General features: G+C 57.2%; 1 protein-coding gene across 4 annotated transcripts in view; it reads left to right on the top strand.

Moving 5' to 3' along the window:
* Positions 1 to 18,777, top strand: part of SHANK3 (SH3 and multiple ankyrin repeat domains 3) — a 534,820-nt gene that overhangs the window by 283,578 nt on the left and 232,465 nt on the right. For all 4 annotated transcript variants that reach the window (XM_059725576.1, XM_059725575.1, XM_059725577.1 and 1 more), the window contains one exon: positions 9,583 to 9,693. In XM_059725576.1, coding sequence (XP_059581559.1) covers positions 9,583 to 9,693 — 111 coding nt within the window. The remainder of the gene's footprint in view (positions 1 to 9,582; positions 9,694 to 18,777) is intronic.

Raw genomic sequence — 18,777 nt, 5'->3', positions numbered from 1 at the left:
AGAGGGTGTGAATCCTGCGGCAAGTCTTGACATCCCTCATCCGGTCGAAGGACCCACAGCAGGTGTACAGGGAGGCTCCCCCGGCTTGAGATCGTCTCCCGTGTCAATGGGAGCGCGTGCCGCAGGGCAGGGCAGGACCAGGAGGCTCACGGTGCTGGGCTGGCCACCAGCGTCAGCGACGGTGCCGGAGGGGAGGCGACCCCTCCGCTTGCTCTACCTCGCACTTCCGACTTGTTCAAGCAACACGGGTCCGTTCTCGCTGTACGGACGGCGTCGGGGGACAGACCGGTTCTGCAGCTATGGCCGTCTCAGCATAATTTATCCCCCACAAAGGGTTTGATTGCTTATATTGTGCAGTACTTGCTTCCGGGCTCTCTTAATAAGCTCATTCCGTGTTCATATAGCAGCTATTTCAGCACATTAACTACCAGTTCAGGAGTGAAGAATGGGTTTTTCATCCCTCACTGATTCCAGTTTTAAAATGCAGCCAGCAGACACTGCTGCCTAATGGGCTCTTCTCCCTCGAGCCTGGGATGCTGCGCAAGAAGGGGAGCACCCGGGCAGCAAGATCCCAAAGACCCCAGGTGCAAATGAGTAAGTCGCTTCCTGACGCAGCTGGCTCTCCTGGATGCGATGCCACCAGGGTCCCTGTCAGCACCTACCCTGCCCACGAGCCAGTGGAGACTTCTGGATCCCATGTCCCTGGGAGTCTCTCTAGTCTTATCACCTAACCAGTGATCTCCAGAAAAGATCCTCCTCCCTTGAGAAGGGGCTGATAAGCGGCAAACACCTTCTCCATCCACATCTTCTCTACATGAGCTTGTGGCTCCGTGTCAGCTGGCCTGTCCGGGTGGCACAGGTCAGGTGGGGAACTGGAGTTCGTGGTGGTCTGGGTGGCTACTGAAGTGCCCGTGTGGGTAGCGGGCGTTCCCCAGAAGACCCTGACGCCACGGGACGAATGGGCGCGGGCTCAGCTCAGTCTCAGCCAGCTCACTCCCCTCAAGGCACCGACACGCTAACACTCCTGCCCACGCGGGTACGGGGCGTTAGCCCGGGGTGCTTATGGCACGATGCAGGCACAAGTCACCTCTTGCAGCCCTAGGCGAGTGCACGGGTCCAGGAGTGTCCCGTTCTCTCTGATACACCGGTCACAGCAGCTTTGTTTTCATCAGACACTTCCTGCACTACGTATTTTAGTGCATCAACAGCTTTCCTGGCCTGTCCTAACTCGTGTGTGTCCTGTCGTTACCTTGTGTGTCCTGGACCCCCGGGACCCCGTTCATCAGGGTCCCTACAAGCTCATCTTGTCGGTGCATGGTTTAGGTTTTGCATAACCAGCGTGTGCCTCCTGCTTTGGCCAGAGCTGGAGCAGAGCTTTCCTGCGAGCTGCATGTGCACTGATCAATGCTTGCATTAATCAATACTCCAGCAAAGCCTGCAGTGACAAGCCCTTTCATAGCTGGCAGCTGGATGTGTGGCCATCCTTGTAAAAGAGACGGCTGGGCTTTCTCGTGCTGGTGGTGGGCACCGTGACCCTCGCCAAGCTCAACAAGCAGCAGGGCTAGCCACGCTTTGGGGCAGAGTCTGGGTGCGTAGCCAGGCATTTGCTGGGCAAGACCTAGGTGTTGGGAGCCCCGGCTCCTGTCCTGGTGGAGGTGACGGGATGACACCGATGGCAGATGGGCAGGGGCAGAAGTCAGGTGCCTGCTCCTGGGATACAGGGGATGTCGGGCCACGGCGGGAGCGGCCGAGCAATGCGACTGGAGCCGTGGTGGTTCCTTTCCCCTCTCAGAGGGTGAGAGGCAGTGAGGAGGCCGACGTGGCGTGCAGAGACTTCTTTGCGAGGTCTCCAGCGAGGGCATTGCTAAGCATCAGTAAAGCTGGCTCAGGGGTCAGTGAGCGAGGAAAATGCTCCCTGCACTATGAGACTCCGCTCACCGCTGCCTTTGTGATGAGCTCTAGGGGGGGACGGCTGGGCTGGAAAGGTGCCGTAGTGGAGCGGCGGTGTCCGCTGCAGCACGTGGATGAGGAGCTGTCAGGCCGGCAGGCTCCGTGTGTCCTGGCAGATGTGCACGGTGATGGCAGGCTCTTGGCAGCATGGGCGGACGACGTGGGGGGTTAGGAGGGTGGTGTGCGCCAGGCAGGGACACAGCTGTGCTGCCCTGGACCTGTCAGGGGGAGAGGGGAAGCTCCATTGTGCGCGTGGCCGTGTACGGATGCAGGCTCCCGTGCCCGTGTGCGTCCGTGGGGATGCAAGGGGTAGCCAGGCACGGTTGAGGGCAGGGCTCGTTTCTGCGGACGTTGGCCCTGTGCAGAGGCTGCCAGCTAAGGGGGCTTCAGGTAGGGTCCCGCCAGCCAGCACCAGGGTATGTCATGGTTCGGGCTGATCCAGGTGGCCCGGGGTCAAGAGTCTTTCTGCCGCGGCCCCGGTCCCTCTGGCTGCCGGCCCCTCTCTCCCACCGCCGCGTATTAAGATGTGAAATCAGTCACCGTGATGGAGGGGCCCTGCAAGCACCTGCCAGAGGCATGATACACAGCCAGCTTATTAATTTAATTGGACATTTTAAAATCAGCTCTTGTAATTGCATTTTAATTTGTTAACAAGTGAAGCTTCTGCAGAGCGAAGTGTGAGGCTACCGTACCGGCTGTCTCCCAGGGGGGCTGGGGGCTGTGAGTCTGTCCCACCCGGGGCCTCCGGACTCCAGCGATAACAGGGTCGAGAGCCTCTGCGCGATGCTGGACGGGGCCCTGCACGCTGCAGGTGCTCGGAGCCGGCCAGACTCTCCATGGACCTGCGTCCCCGTGCTCGAGGAGGTCCTTTCAGGGATGCCGTCAGCCCTGGGGTTAGACTGTGCTACCTTTGGGGGCAGAAGGGTGTGCGTGACCCTGCATGTGAGTGCATGTGCATGGGTGTGAGATGGTGTGCGTGTGAGCTGAGTGGGACCTGCCGAGCCCTGGGCAGAGGATGCAAAGCCGCGGGGTTTTTCCACCCAGCTCCCAATTGCAGCTGCTGCTGCTTATGCAGTCACGGGCAAATTAAACCGGAGAGAGAAATAACTCTTGCTAATGTGGAAAATGGCAGAAGCGAGGAGCCTGCAGGGCCCAGGCAGGAGCTCAAGGTCGCGGCGCGAGGCTGATGTGCACTCACGGGGCTGGGACAGAAACTGGGGCAAAGATGCTGAAGGATTTCAAGAGGTGCGTGTCGGTAACTCCCGGCAGCGCCAAGCCTGGCGGTGCCCTGAGTCCGGAGCAGGGCACTCCCAGGGGCTTGGCAGGACGGGGATCTCCAGCACGTGGCCTAGCTGTGTCCTTGCTGGGCATTTGCAAGATGCAGACAGGCCTGGGGAAAGCGTGACTGCTCCGTCTGCTCCCCAGCTTCTCCCTCGGGGCCGGTGGCTGCTGGCGTGAGCCGCTACCCAGTCCGACCTGCACCCCAGTAGCATCTCTGACTCTGGGCTCACCCCCGTTCGAAGGGTAGAGGCACCTTCCCCATGGAGCACCCCAAGCCAGCAAGCTCAGGCAGTGACCTGTGACCCGCCGTGTTCCCCACGCCGCCCGTGGCCCCTGTAAACCCACCATCTCCATCCTCTCATGCCCTATCCTCCCCAGTCCTCCTGTGTGCTGTACTTTACAGCCGTGCGGTGGAGTCCTGCCTTGGGGCAGCAAAGGGAGCGAGTGCGGCTGTGCAGACCTACCAGAGCCGGCACTGAACCGGCGTTACCCTGAGAAGCAGGTTAGAAACGATCCAGCTGTTTGACCCAGCTGGGCCTGGTCTCTGTGCGCTGCAGCCACTTCTTGCACTGCAGCGTGCGAGTGTGCGGGGCACGTGGGCACCAGTGTCTGCCCACGGCTACCCCAGTGGCGGTGCCAGCCAGACCTGCTAACCGCTCCAGCCTGCGTGGCAGCTCCTCCATGGAGAAGGGCAGTAGCTGCTTCCACCCGTGGGAGATGGGCTCGTTCATAGCTGCGAGGACCTGGCCTCGGGGTAACGGGAGCTGAAAGCCGTGTCCCGATGCAGCGGCAGGCGTATACAGTGCGGCTGGGCTGGGTGTGCCAGCTCAGCAGCTGTGTGGCTGCCGGTCGTCCGAGCTGTCCAGCTCCGTGGGGCTTGTGCACGGTCCAGGGCCGAGGACGCAGCAGGCAATGCAACACTCAGCCCTGCATAATGGCCAGACCTCGGTGTCACGGTGGGGTGCCAACTGCCCCGATTCCTGGAAACAGGCAAAGAGAGCTCAGAAAACACATGGAGCCACTTAGCAGACATCCTGTGAGCCCAGCCTGGCACGGGAACAGGTGCTAGCAGCAGCTGACAGGTGCTAGCAGCGAGGCTGCCAGGGCCCCGTCAGCCCCCTGGACACTTGGAAGAGGCATGCGGAGAAGGAGCTCAGGTGCAATGTGAAACGGAGCACGTTCCCCTGGTAGACCTGGGCTGAGTGCATGAGCCGCCTGTCCTGCTGCGCTGCCTGCGCCCCGTGGCAGCTGTGCCCTGCGTCTTGCGGGGAGCAGCATCCGGCCGAGGACGTGGCAGGGCTGGTCCTGGCACCAGACCATGAATCCCCAGGGAGGTGCAGGCTGCCGGTCTTGCTCTGGGCAGCGTCTGGGCATGCAGCTCCTGCAGCCAGGACGGAGAGCGTTCGGTGAGCAGTGCAGGCGCAGCCGGTGCTCTGCGGCACCGTCCCCGCAGCCCGGGCGCTCCCCACTGCCTCTCCCCACCCTCGCACCGCGCTGGCTGCAGCTGCACGATGGTGCAGCCCCTTGGCACGTCAGAACAGCCCCGCAGAGAGGTATTTACACCAAACCTGGGTGAGACGGGCCCTGCTAGGCCATGGGGCCTGGAGTCTGCATGAGGAAGGCTCAGCGTGGGCACGGTGCTGCAGGTTGCAACGTGGCAGGAGGGCAGTGCTGTCCTGGCCGCAGAGCAGGGGCCTGCAACCGTGAAGGCACCACAGCCCTCTCCAAGTCTTGCTCGAGCAGGGAGCATGGGAGGAACAAGCCGGTCCGAGCTGAACAGTTTCCTGGATGCAGGGACAGCCCTTTGCTCACCCAGATGCTGTCTCCAGCTCCTCGTTAAGGAAACATCTGGGCCCCGCTGCGAGGCTTCCCCTCTGCAAGCAGTGCCTGACCTAGACGTGCCTCCTAGCCTGGTCTCGTGCCTCTGCCTCTCCTGGCTCCAGCCTGCGGATGTTGGCTCCTGCTCTTGGATCGTGCTCTGGCTTTTGGCCTCTTGCTGCTGACCCCTTGGCTTGATATTGTGGCTACAGTGTCCAGGGCACCGGCACTGCCTCTGGCTCTCATACCTGGATGTGACATCTCTGACCTCCACTGCATATCGTCTGCCAGGGTCTGGAGCACCCACCGGGGACGTGGCTCTAGCCCCAGCCGGGCTACCCCTTCCCCTGGCAGCATGCTTTTCTGAGCAGAAACATGCAGCCAGGTATATCTGGGGCCAGCGCAGGTGCTGCTCATTAGCTGACAGCGCCTAACTAGGGCCAGCCATCACGACCCCTTAGCACCATCCTGGAAGCTCGTGGCCCCATGCAGCAGGAGGGGGAAGCCCCAGGAAGATTCCCATTGTGGAGATGGAGTCAGCAGGACGTTGCAGAGGAACGCGTTGCAGCCAAGCAGGGAGCGAGATGACAGGGCTGGCCCGGGCCCAAGTGCATAAAGGAGCAGCTGCTCCGGCTCACGGGCTGGGAGCGACCTTTCAAACAAAGAAGAAACGACACAAGATCAGAGCAAGGTGCATTCGTATGGGAGAGCCTCCGCAAGGGAGCAGCCGCCGGGCTCGCAGCCGGGAGGAGCGTCCATTGATCAGGATCAAGAAGGCAAGGGAGGGAACGCCCGCGGCAGCCGGGTTTACACGTCTGTCTTGAACCACCTGTGGGCCATAGGAAAAGCAGGGCTCCTGGGTGGAGGCAGAGAGCCCAGGACAAGAGGCATGAATGGGGCGGTCTGCAGCCTCCACCACTCCCCACCTCCTCTGCATGGCAGGACCGCCAGATCCCACCAGCTCAGAGCCCTGGTCTCCAGTGCACAGCCCAGCACCAAGACAGGCCTCCTGGCCCTGAGCAGGGCACATTTACCAACACAGACACAGGGCAGGGCCATCGGCACAGCCGGGGGCATCACCCTGCCCTCAGCAGTTGGGAGGTTGGGTGGCAGAAGGGGCTGGGCGCCATTCCCACGAGACATGAAGGTCAAGAGCATTAATCTGCCACGTGGACGCTATCACTTGGAAGTCAAATGGCTTTGGCTTGCTTTAGGTATGCAGGTTGCAGCCGTATAGGTCTAGAGGCAAAAGGACTCCGAACTCGTGGTAGAGGTGATATCTTTTATTAGACCAGCTAGATTTTTGCAAATAAAAATTGCAAATAAAGAATTTTTTTTTGCAAAAATCTAGGTGGCCTAATAAAAGATATCACCTGTACCACGAGTTCGGAGTCCTTTTGTCTTGTTTTGGCTGAAGTGAAGGCGTCCTCCACGGTGGTTAATAAACTTGAACTACTGCGCTCTGAAGACTTGGGCTTTGCTTTCCTGGTGAGGCCCCGAGACTGCCAGCCGCTTGGAGCAGAGTATGCGTGTGGTCTGGTGAGTGCCCAGCCCGTTCTTGGGGGTTGTGATGAAGAACAGGCTTTCCAAAACTGTCATAGCAGGTGCATACCAGACATGCAGAGTCCTGCATAAGTGCGTGTGGCCGGGCATTTGGGGTGCCTACCGCTTGAAGAGGTCAGGCAGCCTGTGGAGCCGCAGGCAGGTGGGCTGGGGCTGATTGAGAGTCAGCCGGTCCCCAGAGCCGGCAGGCGAGGCTGGGCCTGATGAAGGAGTCACCTGATGGGTGGAGGGCTGGCTTAGCCAGGGTATAAGCCCAGACCCGGAGAGCAGGACGGGCAGTAACATCTGGAGAGCTGGTAAAGGAGCGTTGCCCAGCAAGAAGGCTGCAGCTCCTGGAGGCCAGCAAGGAGTGTAACATCTGGAGCAGTTGGGAAGTTTGGGTAGGAGCTAAGGGGGTAGAGGAGGCTCTTGGGGACCCAGTGTGGGGTCCAGGGGCCAGAGAGAGGGGCTGAGAGTCTGGGGTCCAGGTGAGCCCAGAGAGGGGGGCTGAGCGTCTGGGGGCCGGATGAGCCCAGAGAGGGATAAAGTGCTTAGGAGACCTATTGAAGGGTGTGGGTGAACCCAGTGAGTGGGACAGTCTGGCGCCTATTGAGGGGTCTGGATGAGCCCAGAGAAGGAAGGAGCTGTGTGGGTAAAGACCTAAGGAGGGGGCTCCAGGTGAGCCCAAAGAGACGGAGCTATCTCTGAATGGGCCCAAGAGGGCAGACCTACAGAGATGAGAGGGCTGGCAGCCAGAGGACTGACCCTGGGAATCTCAACTGGCCTGTGTGGAACGGGGCCAGGGCCTAGGAGAAGCCAAAGGTCCTTGTGTGGTCACAGCCGAGAGGAAGGTGTCAAGGGGCATACAGTGTGGGATGACGACGACTGGTGCTGGGCTCTTCGAGGAGGAGGGAGCAAGGAAAGGGGTCCAAGAGAGAGCCGGGAGCCAGAGATGGGTGGGGGTGCAGATGTGAGATGGAGCCGAGGCCAGAGATCTTGGAGGGTGGCAGCCCAGGAGGGGTGTAGGACATCCAGGGGGAGCCCAGAGGAACAAGCAAGATCAGGAAGGCCTGAAACTGCACCCTCCTGGGGCTGGTTAGCACGGTGGGGCCACCACGTATGGCCACCCCAGGGAAAGGTGAGTTTGCGGTGCTGGAAAGCCTCAGCTCCCACTGCCTTGTGGGTCACCCCCTGGAGGGGGAAGGCTAGGGGAGCACACCCCAACAGAAAAGCAACGGGAAAGAGACCAGGACCACGGGGATCCAGAGGCCCAGGGAGTGGCCAGGAATAGCATGGGACCAGACAGGCCCAAGGGCCTGGCAAGCACGCCCTGGGAAGTGGAGGACCAGAACCAGCTGGTCTTCCCTGGCCCCCGACCACGCTGTCACCACTGCACGATCCCAGCCCCGAAGCAGCTTCTTGCCCAGCTGCTCGCCCTGCCAGCGTGGCTGGGGCCAGTCTCCATGGAAACCCTGGCCCCGTGCTGCAACCACGCCACCACCACTGGGGTCTCCATGGAAACCAGCTACAGTGACACAGGCAGGGGCTGCTGGGAAATGGAGTTCACATAAGCCTGATTTGGGCTAGACTTTGCCCGCCCCTGCCCTAAGGCCTTGACCACAAGTAGGGTGGTCACTGCAATGAGAGCAGGGCTGCCTCCCACACTCTATAACAACTGCCATCAAGGCTGGCGGGCGAGAGCTGGCAGACAGCCCGTCGAGCATGGGGTCGCGTTCGGATCTGGGTCCTGGGCACTGTACCCTAAGCAAGCGGGCCTTGTAGCACCATTGCTCGCAGGGAAGGGCACTGGCAGTGCTTCCTCTCGCTTGTAGCCCAGGCTCCGCTTGTCTTGACCGTGTGCATGGACACCTCAGCCCTGCTTCTGTGCCGTCTCAGACCTGGCTGGTTCAGGAGGCCCCTGCCTGTGTGCCCGGGGCTGGGCCACAGCTGGCTGTGGTTAAAAGGGGGTGATCGTGGGGTGGGGGGCAGAGGACTCGGGGTGATGCTGCGAGCTCCCCCAGCACAGTGCCTTCCACAGATAGGTCTGCAGGCTGTCAGAGGAGCCCACAGAGCAGCTTCCCACTGAGCGATGGCCACACCTGTCCCATCAGGGCCACCCCAGGCCTGTCCAAGTCCTTGTCCCTCAAAGCAGGCAATGCCGTGGGCTCTGTGCAGGGCAGTGGCTGCAGGCCAGGCACCTCCACCTGCTGCTGGCATAGCCCGCAGGGGCCCTGGCTGTGCTTCTTGCAGGGAGCCTGCGACTGCCGGTGCCCGGGGAGGCATTGCGAGGATGCATTTTGCTTCTCCCTGCGGCCCGTTCATCTCCAGGGCACCTTTAAGGCGTCAGTGTCCTCAGGCTTTGGGGAGCAGGCACATTGTGGGGGGGAAAGGGCTGTTGTCCCTTCTGGCAGGGAGGGTGTTGCTGTTGATACTGAGAATCAGAGTCTGTGTTTTCCTTCAGGGCGAGCGTGGGCCAGAGCCGGGACTTCCTACAGCTTTGATACCTATTACTGCGTGGCCCTGGGCACATTGCTTGCCCTCTCTGCCTCGGTTTCCCGACAGTGGTGTGATGGCAATAGGTCCTTGCCCTCCGGGAGAATCCAGAAACCCAAAGTGCAGCCTGCTGTCAGGGATGGGACCTTGTTGCTAAAAATACATAAATTGGATTAAAAAAAAGAACCTCTGTGGAATGCTCCGTTTCTCTCCTCTTTCCCGTAAACTGGGTGGAGGCCATCGGTTTGCTCCTGCGTGCCCTAAGGGCATCACAGTGCACGTCCCACCCCTCTCATGCACTCTCTGAGCGGGGTGGAAGGGCAGACCCCCTTCCAAGCAAGGGTTTTTTGGAAGGTTTCTTTTGCCATGTGTTGCCCCATGTGTGCCCACTAGACTAGTCCCTGTGTGCTGGACTGTCACCTTCCCTTGCATGTTAAGATGGCCATTTATTTGTGCACCGTTGTCCCTTTCCTGACTCGCATCCGTCTCTCTCCGCAGTGCTGAGCATCGGCGAAGGTGGTTTCTGGGAAGGAACGGTGAAAGGACGCACTGGCTGGTTCCCGGCAGAATGTGTTGAAGAGGTGCAGATGCGACATGATGCACGGCAAGGTAAGCCTGCTTGGCCTGAGCACGTCCTTGGGGCGGGCAGCTGTGTCCAGCCCTCCAAAAGCAGACTGATTTATTCCGAATGTATCCTCAGTGCTTGGAGTAACAGCTCTCTTCGTAGTCCCCTGTCCATAAATACCTGCTTGTATGCGTGCCCAGCTGTGGGATGCACGTGGCTTGTCAAAAGGCAAAGGCAGAGCGGGGCTGTGGAGGGGTCTCGGGGGCGGGTGAGACCCGCGTACCCGTGGCTCAGCCCTGCCATGCGGGGCCGGAAGAGGAGAGCGGCAGCTTCTTAGTCACTCATGCAAATGAGCTGTTCTGCTTAACGGGGAAGGTGCAGTCGTCAAGGATCCTGTTGCAGTCGCCGGTCCTGTGCCTCCCCTCCGGTTCTGCGACCTACATACCCGCTGCCTCCTGGGAATGCTGAATCACGCCGGCAGCGCTTTCCAAAAGGGAGACAAACCTGGGAAACTTGCAGGCGTCGCAGCAGCGGCGGCTGTCCCGCTTCCAGGAGGGGCTGCATGTCCGTCTTCTGCTGGGGCTTGGCACAGCCCGTGGTTCAAAGCAGCCCCTGTACCCTCAGTCGGGTCTCGGCTTTTCTTTGCCTCGAGTCCCTGCAAGGAGATTGCTTCCTCTATTCACAGCGTTGCACAATGAGGCACCAGTTCATAAATGATCTGTGGTGTTGCCCCCCCCTTCGCCAGCTGCAGTGGCTTTGCTGGGCTGTGTGATGGGCAGGAAGTAGTTGGAAGTTAATCGACTTCCAGAAGTCCCTTGCACTGGAGACGTTTCTGAGTGGGCATTGCAGGAAGGCCTGCGCGATGCTGTGAGTTATCTGTGCTGGGTGTTGCAGCTGCGTTCCCGTTGCCTGTTCGTGTCCTGCTCTCTACTCTGAAGCTGTCTCTATATACCACTACCTCTGCAGCACAAGACGCGGGATTTTCCCACATCTGCCGGTCACTGCTGGCAGTTGGCTACGCCCTGGGTGTCCAAGACTCATTTCTGAGAGCCAGGTGAGGAAGCCGGGTTTGAACTCCCCTGGAGCACACACCAACTCCTCTCTTGCACGAGCGCGGAGGTGAGGCTCTGGAGCCCCGATAGCGTCCCCTTCTCCACCCCAGGCAGGCAGAGGAAAGGGGTCTTGCAGCTGAACGCTTTCTGAGCCCTTGCATTGCCTGGCAGCTCGTGCTATGCTCAAGGTGCACTGCTGTCACAAGCTGTCCATGGGGTTAACTGAAACTGGACGTTGCTCTCAGGGCACAGGCCACCAGTGAAAGGCAAATTGCACCTGGCACGCAGAGATGGCCAGGCTGTTCCCTACGGCTAGGTTTTGCTCCACGATGAAGCTCACTGACCCCAAAGCCAGGGGCAGAGATGTCAGTTTTCCCCAAATGGGGTCATTATGCAGCAAAGGAGACGAGGGTAGCACAAGCAGTGATGCTGACAGATTGCTGCTGGAAGGGATCAAGAGCCACCACACCACTGGGGAAATGCCCAGGGAAGTGACTTTTCAGTATGATTCTTCTGGTCCCTAGAAGAAGAGGGTGCAAGGTTGTCAAGATAACTAAGCCCGGCAGCTGGCTTGAGACCTGGTGCTTTGAAGAAGGGTTTGTTGTGTTTGGTCACTGGGAGAAGTTGGCAGAAAGGACTCTTCCCAGAGTGCTGGGTAGCAGCCTTACAGAGTCAAGGCTGGTATGACCAGTAAGAGAGAGCTTTAAAATATGAAACAAGGGAAAAATATTGGACAAAACTAGTGTAATCTGCCCCGGGTTTTAATACACAGGAAGGGGGAGACCAAGTCAATGAGGAAGCAGGAAAGAGCAAAGGAACAGCATGAGATAAGATGCTGGGTAGCAAAATAAAGAAAGCAATGGTTCCTATTGATGAGAGCAATACTCGTGTAGATGGTACAGCTAGTTATAGCGCAATCCCAATCTGTTTAGGATGTCGGGGGCAGTCGTGAGAGATCGGTGACGAGGTCTGTATAGAGGCATAAGGAGCTTGTACAGCAAACAACATGGAGACATTAAACTACTGGTGCAGGGTGTGAAGCTGGATCGGTGAATCCTGAGGCTGGAGGGTCATCTCGTCCAGCCCTTGCATGAATGCAGGAGACCTCCTCCTAAACCATCTCTGACCAGTGTTTATCCAGCCTCCTCTTGACAACCTCCAGTGAAGGGGATGCCATCACATCCTGGGCCTTCCTCTATTAGCCAGGGCGGTTTTCCCCCCCTGAGATGGAATATAAATCTGCTTTGCTACAACTTAAGGCCATTGCTTTGCCTTCTGCATCAAGGGAGCACACTTGTCCTCTCCTTTCTTTGCTGCAGCCTTTCAGTTATTTGTGAGGCCCCTTCCAGCCCAACTTTCCAATGATCCTATGGAAAGAAACTGAGGAGAGAATTACAAACGTAGGGCAGAAGGGAGAGGTGCAGGGGAGCGATCCAGGCTTACCGACATGACCTCTGCCGTGTGCAAGATGTACAGACAAATTGTGAAGGAAAAAATAATTAAAGGCATGAGAATAAATGGAAAATAAGGTAGAAGGAAACGTGGGGTCACCAAAGATAGATTGTGCCAGACTGCCTGGGTTGCTTTCCTCACGAAACAAGTAGTCTTCCAGACAAAGGCAGCGTGGTATTTCCACCTGTCCGGACTTCAGTGAGGCGTATATTGGGGTGCCACATGGCAAATTGTTAGTTAAACTGAGGAAATGGGGTTGAGTACAAGAGTTTTAAAATGGGTGAGGAAATGTCTGGGGAGAGAAAATAGAGTAAATGATGTTAAAGGGAGAAGTGCTGAGCTGGAAGGAGTTTCTCAGGGAGTGTTTTGGGATTAATTTTTAAAAAATATTTTTATTAATGACTTTAGCCCCCAAAGGAGGAGTGTGCTACTGATATTTGCTGGTGACACAAAGATTGTAGGCACTGCCTGTATGAAGCAGGTTCACAGCATCATACAAGAAAACTGGATGACATTGAAGGCTGAAGCAATGGAAATATGATAAAATTTTAAACGTACCAAGAGCAAGGTCATGCACACAAGGACTAAATAACAAGCATCCTGCTGCAATCTTGCAGCTCATTCGCTGGAAATAAGTTTGGAGGAGAAAGACTTGGGTGCACTGATCACAAGATAGCTATGAGACGCCAATGGGACGTGGCCACGAAACAGGGAAATGCAAGCTCAGCGTGTCAGGTGAAATACTTCCACGAAAGAGAGAAGCAAACGGTAAGGCCCCGATACAAGGCCCTGGTGACATTTCACGTGCAATAGCTCCGGTCTCTCACAGTCGAGAAAGATGAGCGGAAGCTGGAAGGGTGCGGAGAGGACGATCAGGGGGATTTTGGCACGAGGCTAAACGAACTGAGGCTGGGAACAGGTGGCAGGCGTGTAGCCACGTGAGCAGGGAGCTTCTGCAACACCGTGCAACAGGCGTCAGGCGCACCTAGCCCTTTTCTACGAGGGAGCTCGATCAGCTCCTGGAAGGGATGAGGTGGCACCGCTGTCGTCACGGGGTCCGGACTCGCTTGTCGCCCCCCCAGACACCTTCTGAGAGCCCAGAAAGGTCCAAAGAGCCAGTCCCACCAAAAGTAAATACTCACAAACATAAACACAGATCATTTTTAATAGCTAATTTAATATAAATGACTAAACAGTGCAGATCAGGCATATCAAGCAAATGATTAAAATTTTATAAAGTGCACGTTCATGTAAAGAAATAACAGTCTTGTTAGCATTTGAGAAAGCTCTGCAACCCGCCGGAGCCCTGACTGAGAAGAGCGGGATCTCGGCGGAGTTTGCTTCAGACAAAGGGGGCTTCGTCCCCCCAGACTCCCCGCCCCGGGGGCTGCCAGGGCCGGGAGCAAAGCCCCTGCTCCCCCATCCACTTTCTGGATACGGCCTGCAGGCCAGGGGCGGATTTCAAAGCTGCACCCAGGGAAGAGGCAGCCAGAAACCGGAGCACATCCCTGTGATGAAGCCCAGGCAGAGAGAGGCCGGTTAGAGAAGCACAGGTGGTGAGCGTCAGGGGTACGGGGCGGCGGGTCCCGGGCTGGTGAAGCTTCGTCTTGCTGCGTTTCCACCTTGATCGCCGTATGGTGACAACTACAAGGCAAGCTGAGGATGTCGACCAGGCTGCACCTGGTCCGTAAAGGGCTGAAGCCTTGTTGCTGTGTATCCAGATGGGGCTTTGCTTGGGATTGTCCCTCTTGGAGGGGAGTCTGACACGGGCACGTCTGACACGCGGCATTTGCCACGTCTGCAGCGGGAGCGTTCGCACTGCACGGAGGGGGAGAACCGCTGGCTCCGAGTCGGACTTCAGGCACAGGCGCTTCAGACGGGCACATGCAGCCATCTGGTCAGAGGCTCGCTTCTTCTCGTTTGCTGTTGTGTTTCCGTGCTCCGACAACGCGCCGGCCCTGCAGCGTCTGCTCCCAGCTCGGGACACCGCGTGCTCCTGGTCTGCGCTATTTACAGGATCGTCCTGCACGAGCCGACGGCGAGGGAGGACGCGGGGCTCGGACGTGGACTGTAGGGAAGCGCCAGTGCCAGCGAAGCAGAGCGGTTCTCTCCGTCTGAAATCTGTAAGGCAGCGGTTCTCCACGTTTTGAGACGCACAGCACCCCTCATTAGACTGGCGGCACCCCTCGGGAAATGCCAGCTCTTCGTTGCATTCCTTTTTCGACTGTGGAAAACTAATAGAGCTCGTTTGGTCACGACATTGTCGAGACGTGGCCCTTTCCCCCCAGACGCGCGGCATTGCACAAAGCCTTTTGTGCACACCGTGGGATCGGACGGTGGCGTCTCGTCCTCCACGTGGTCCCACGCTTTGTGGGACCTTCCCAGCGGGCGCTTGGCAGAGTCGGGGGACCCTACGGACACGTGACCAGTCCTTGCTTCACACGTGCTGGAGGAGGTGGCAGTGCTTTCCGCCACTCTTTAAGCCTGATTGGAGGGGTGACACGTGGACACGCCAGTCCCGTGACTTCTGGGAGGAGTCGGTCTTGTGACAAACACGCGTGCTAACGCATGACATCTGTTGTCTCCGGGAAAACCAAGGCTGCAAAAGTTAGCAGACAGGTTTGGTTTTCCGAACGAAGTGTTTCCGTACCCCGGAGATCGGGCGCTGCGAGTGCCGGCAGCAGTTGTCACCGTAACCTGATGAATTGAAGGAGTATGCCGTGGGCCTGGAAACCCGGCTGTTCCCTGTTTTGAACCCCGTGTCTGACAGAGACCTGAGAGGTGAAGTTTGTGTGTTTAACTTCTTGGAAAATATGACTTCCTGTTTTAAGAAAGGTCTGAGTCTCCTGCAAGAGGCTGCATTATGTCTGTCCGTGAGAAGACTTACACTGCTACCATAATCGTTCAGCTGAGAAAGTAGCAGCGTGCCCAACAATGAAGTGGTACCCATTAACCAGAGAAAACGCAGCAGCAGAATCATGATTTCTGCACCCTCTCCATCCTCCAAACATTGCCCAAAGTGACTGTTATCACCATCCTGTGGCAAGCAGTGAAAAAAGATGAAGGCAGCTCACAGCATCCTTTACCCAGAGCTTTCACTAGAAGACTGTGCAGTGACTACAGCTGGCCCAATTGACCACTAACTCCCACACAACATGCGTATTTCTCTGAAAAACCTGAGACATGCACTGACAAAGCTTTTGTTTAAGTGGCGTTGCGGATGCAGGTTGGTGCCTTGTGCTTTTCTAAAAAGTCAGGTACAAAAATCTCAAACCTCTGAAAACTGGGAACTAGTTAAGATGCCTTGACTGCAGTCTGAACGCCGACGTCTTGCAGGCGTGTCATGAGCTGCTTTCCTGTGCCGAAGGCAGCTGGCCTGTTCCCCCAGCCTTGCTGATGCGCCCACCTGCATCTTTTGGGGGTGCAGCTCCATTCCCTAACACAGAGCTTAAGCAAAACCTCAAGCAATGCCTCTGCCTGCCCCAGGCAACTGCTCCCAACAGCTCCCTCCCTTCAGTCCCCTGGTGCAGGAGCCTCCTTCTGCAGCTCGGCCCCTTCCTAGGAAGTGCCTAGACACCTCCTAGCTGAGCCTGCTAATTGAACAGGCCTAGCTGTCCCTGGGCTGGCCTGGCCAGAGCTGACCCTAGCCTCTAGGAAATCCTTTCATGCACTCCGGCTGCATTCGCTGTGCACGCGGTACCTGTATTGAACGGTGGCAGAAGCAGCTGGAGCGACCGGTGGAGGTGGAGGTGGGACCATGATATTAGGAGACTGAAAACACAGGAAAAGATGTATATGAAGTTCACTTTGCTGAGCTCCACAAGACTTGCAAGAGTTGTAGTGAGCTGGGGTTGCCTTGTCGTGGTGCTGGGCAGCAGCGGAGTGCATCTGAGGGGGCTAAGTACAGACAGGTGAAGCTGCTCAGCGCTAGTTTTGCTGGTCAAAGGGATGGTGGCGCTGGAACAGTTATGAAGCATGCTGGAGGTTTGGCAGAGGCAGCAGCTGTTGGGGCTAGCTCACTTGCAGGAGGTTTTGCCCTGACAAAGAGAAAGCGTTCGATTCTGCTGCGCACCGATGGAGCGCCGTACTCCCTAAGTATCCCGTGCCGTCTGCAGAGCGGCGGTGTGAATACCTGTGCTCGCAGGGGTCTTGGTGCCCTGCTCAAGGAAGGCTGAGTTGAAGCTGCCTTAGGGTCTTCCTTTGACATCAGGTTTCTGCAAAGGCATGCGATGCAAGCAGGCACCCTTCACTCAATGATAACAAAGGTTTTTGTTGGTGGTGGAAAATGGGGAAGACTCTGCACATCTGAAAATTACTGCTTTGCATGTGCGACTCCTGGTGGGGGTGAGTTACACAAAAACAGGCAGCCCTTGGGCACCGTTGGGGTTACCGCACCGGCCAGAGCTGGGATAGCCATGCCTGATGACAAGAGGCTAAGCTGGAGTAATGGAGGAAGAGCAGTTGCACAGACCCAGGAACGGGCACCGGGGTTACAAGGAGGACAGTGTGTGACATGTTCTGCTAGTTGGGAGCTGATGTGTGAGTACAAAGCCCCTTGGTGCCAGGCGTTGGCTCTTGGCTTGAGTCCTAAATCAGTCTGTGCCGTGGGGACAATGGCAGGACGTCACTTGTGGTCTGATGCTGGGTGTGTTGTCAAAACTGCCTGGACGCCAGCTTACTGCAGCACACAGTTCTCAGATTTGCTATCTCGGTGTCCCCTGCTCCCGTCGGGGAGGGATGTGGGGGGCAAAGCTGCTGGCCCAAGCCAGAGAGGAAGTTCTGCAAAGCATCGAGTCCTGGCATAAAGTGGTGTTGGGGCTGCCTCCCTCTCTCATGATTTCATGCTGCCACTTGTTACTGGACTAGCTAACACCTTTTATATTCAGTGGGTGCATCTACACATGCACTTTAATGTGCATTAGCCTATTTTAATGCACATTAAAGTGTCATAAAAAACCATGCACTTTTGCTAATACGCATTACAATAGGCAAGTGCACGTTAAAGTGTCACTGGAAACCATGGGCGCCCATGCACAAGCACCGAGGCTGCTCCGACGTGCTGGAATTGCAGCGCATCAGAGCAGATTTGATTAACTGTGGCAATTGCCGTGCTCCAGCAACCTCCTGCGTCTTGTGTATCAACATCCCCACACTTAAAAATGGCAGTGGGGGTGTGTGAATTAATGCTCGTTGAATGAGCTTTAGTTCAAGCACCCCTGCCGCCTTTGTAGGCACGGGGATGCTGATACAGGAGACGCAGTGGCACTAATTACAGCGGCTCTTAGAGCTGCTCTAATTAAAGTGCCGCACCTCCGGTCCACAGAGCACATGTAAAAGTGCCCCATGCTCTTTAGTCAATGCACATTTTCCTAATACCTCACAATGGAGGTACTAAATTAATGTACATTAACTACGGCACGTTAATGCATGTGTAGATACACCTGCAGACCACTTGAGCCTCCTTCTGGAAACTTTACTTTTCTGGGAAGAGGCTTAGGTTTTTTCTTTTTGTTTGTTCATCGGTTTGGACTTGTTGGCGGAAGGAGCAATGCTAAGGTTGTCACTAAAGAGAGGTAGTTCGCGGGGTTAGTCTGAAGCCAAGCAGAAGGTGGGAAAGATTTGCACCTTATGGACTGACTAAATACATCTGTGATTTGGTTAGTCCATTAGGTGGAAAAGTTTTAAGTGCTGTTGTTGGACTGGCCCTGTAGAGGATCAGGTCGCTGGCAGAGGGCCAGTGACCTGGTGGACTCTAGATCAGTGGGGCCACCATCTAATTCCCCCGCCCCTACCGAGTGCCACTCCGATCCCCTTCCCCTGCCTGATCTGCTGCTCTGCTGCCTGCTCCCTTGCTGATCTGCTGTTGTTCTTCTTGCTCCTTTCTGGATCTGCCGCGTGCCGCGCACACAGGCTACTCATACCGCTTAGGATGATAGAAAAAGTTGGGCAAGAAGGGACCTCACAAGGTCGCATCTAGTCCAGCCCCCTGCCCAAGACAAGATCGGGCCTGACTGAACGAGCTCAGCCAAGGGTCTGGCAAGGGGAACATTGTCCTGCATCAAACCCTTGTTTGTTTTGCCCAATAAAGCACAGCAGCTGTGGCGGGACACATCCCGCCCCAGCTCGGTGCCCTTCGTTCGGCAACATCTGCTTCTCCCCTTAGACTCGTTCATTGCTTTTCCAGGCCCCCATTCGGCACTGCGGGCAGCCCCGAGTCCCGATTGCGTGCCGTGCGGCACTGACGGACCTCGGGTGGAAACCTGGGTGGTGACCCTCGCTGAGAGGTTTCCCTTCAAGGAAGGGAGGTTGCAGAGGACGTGGACTGGTTGCTCAGCAGAGCGGCCTTGTGTTTTTTACTGGCCTTTAATAGCCAGGAGGCATGTGGCCTTGTTGCCCGCATTGCCGGACACCTTTCAGGACATGTGGATCTTGCTGTGCACGAGGGGCCAGGCTCCGTCAGGGGTGCTGGGGTGTCAGGGGTGCAGTCTTCATCCCCGATTCCCTACAGCAGTGCTGTCCTGCTTCGGAGCCCCCCAGGGCCACATGCCCTCACAGGCATCCCCCCACTGTTACCCCACGCAGGCACGTCTGTCTACCCTTTGTGCAGCCCCAGTTGCCTCCTCC

Source organism: Alligator mississippiensis, chromosome 4 (genome assembly GCF_030867095.1).
Source record: "Alligator mississippiensis isolate rAllMis1 chromosome 4, rAllMis1, whole genome shotgun sequence".
Taxonomy (NCBI): Eukaryota; Metazoa; Chordata; order Crocodylia; family Alligatoridae; genus Alligator; species Alligator mississippiensis.
The sequence above is the reverse complement of the archived record's forward strand: the minus strand, read 5'-3'. Positions and strand labels throughout refer to the sequence as shown.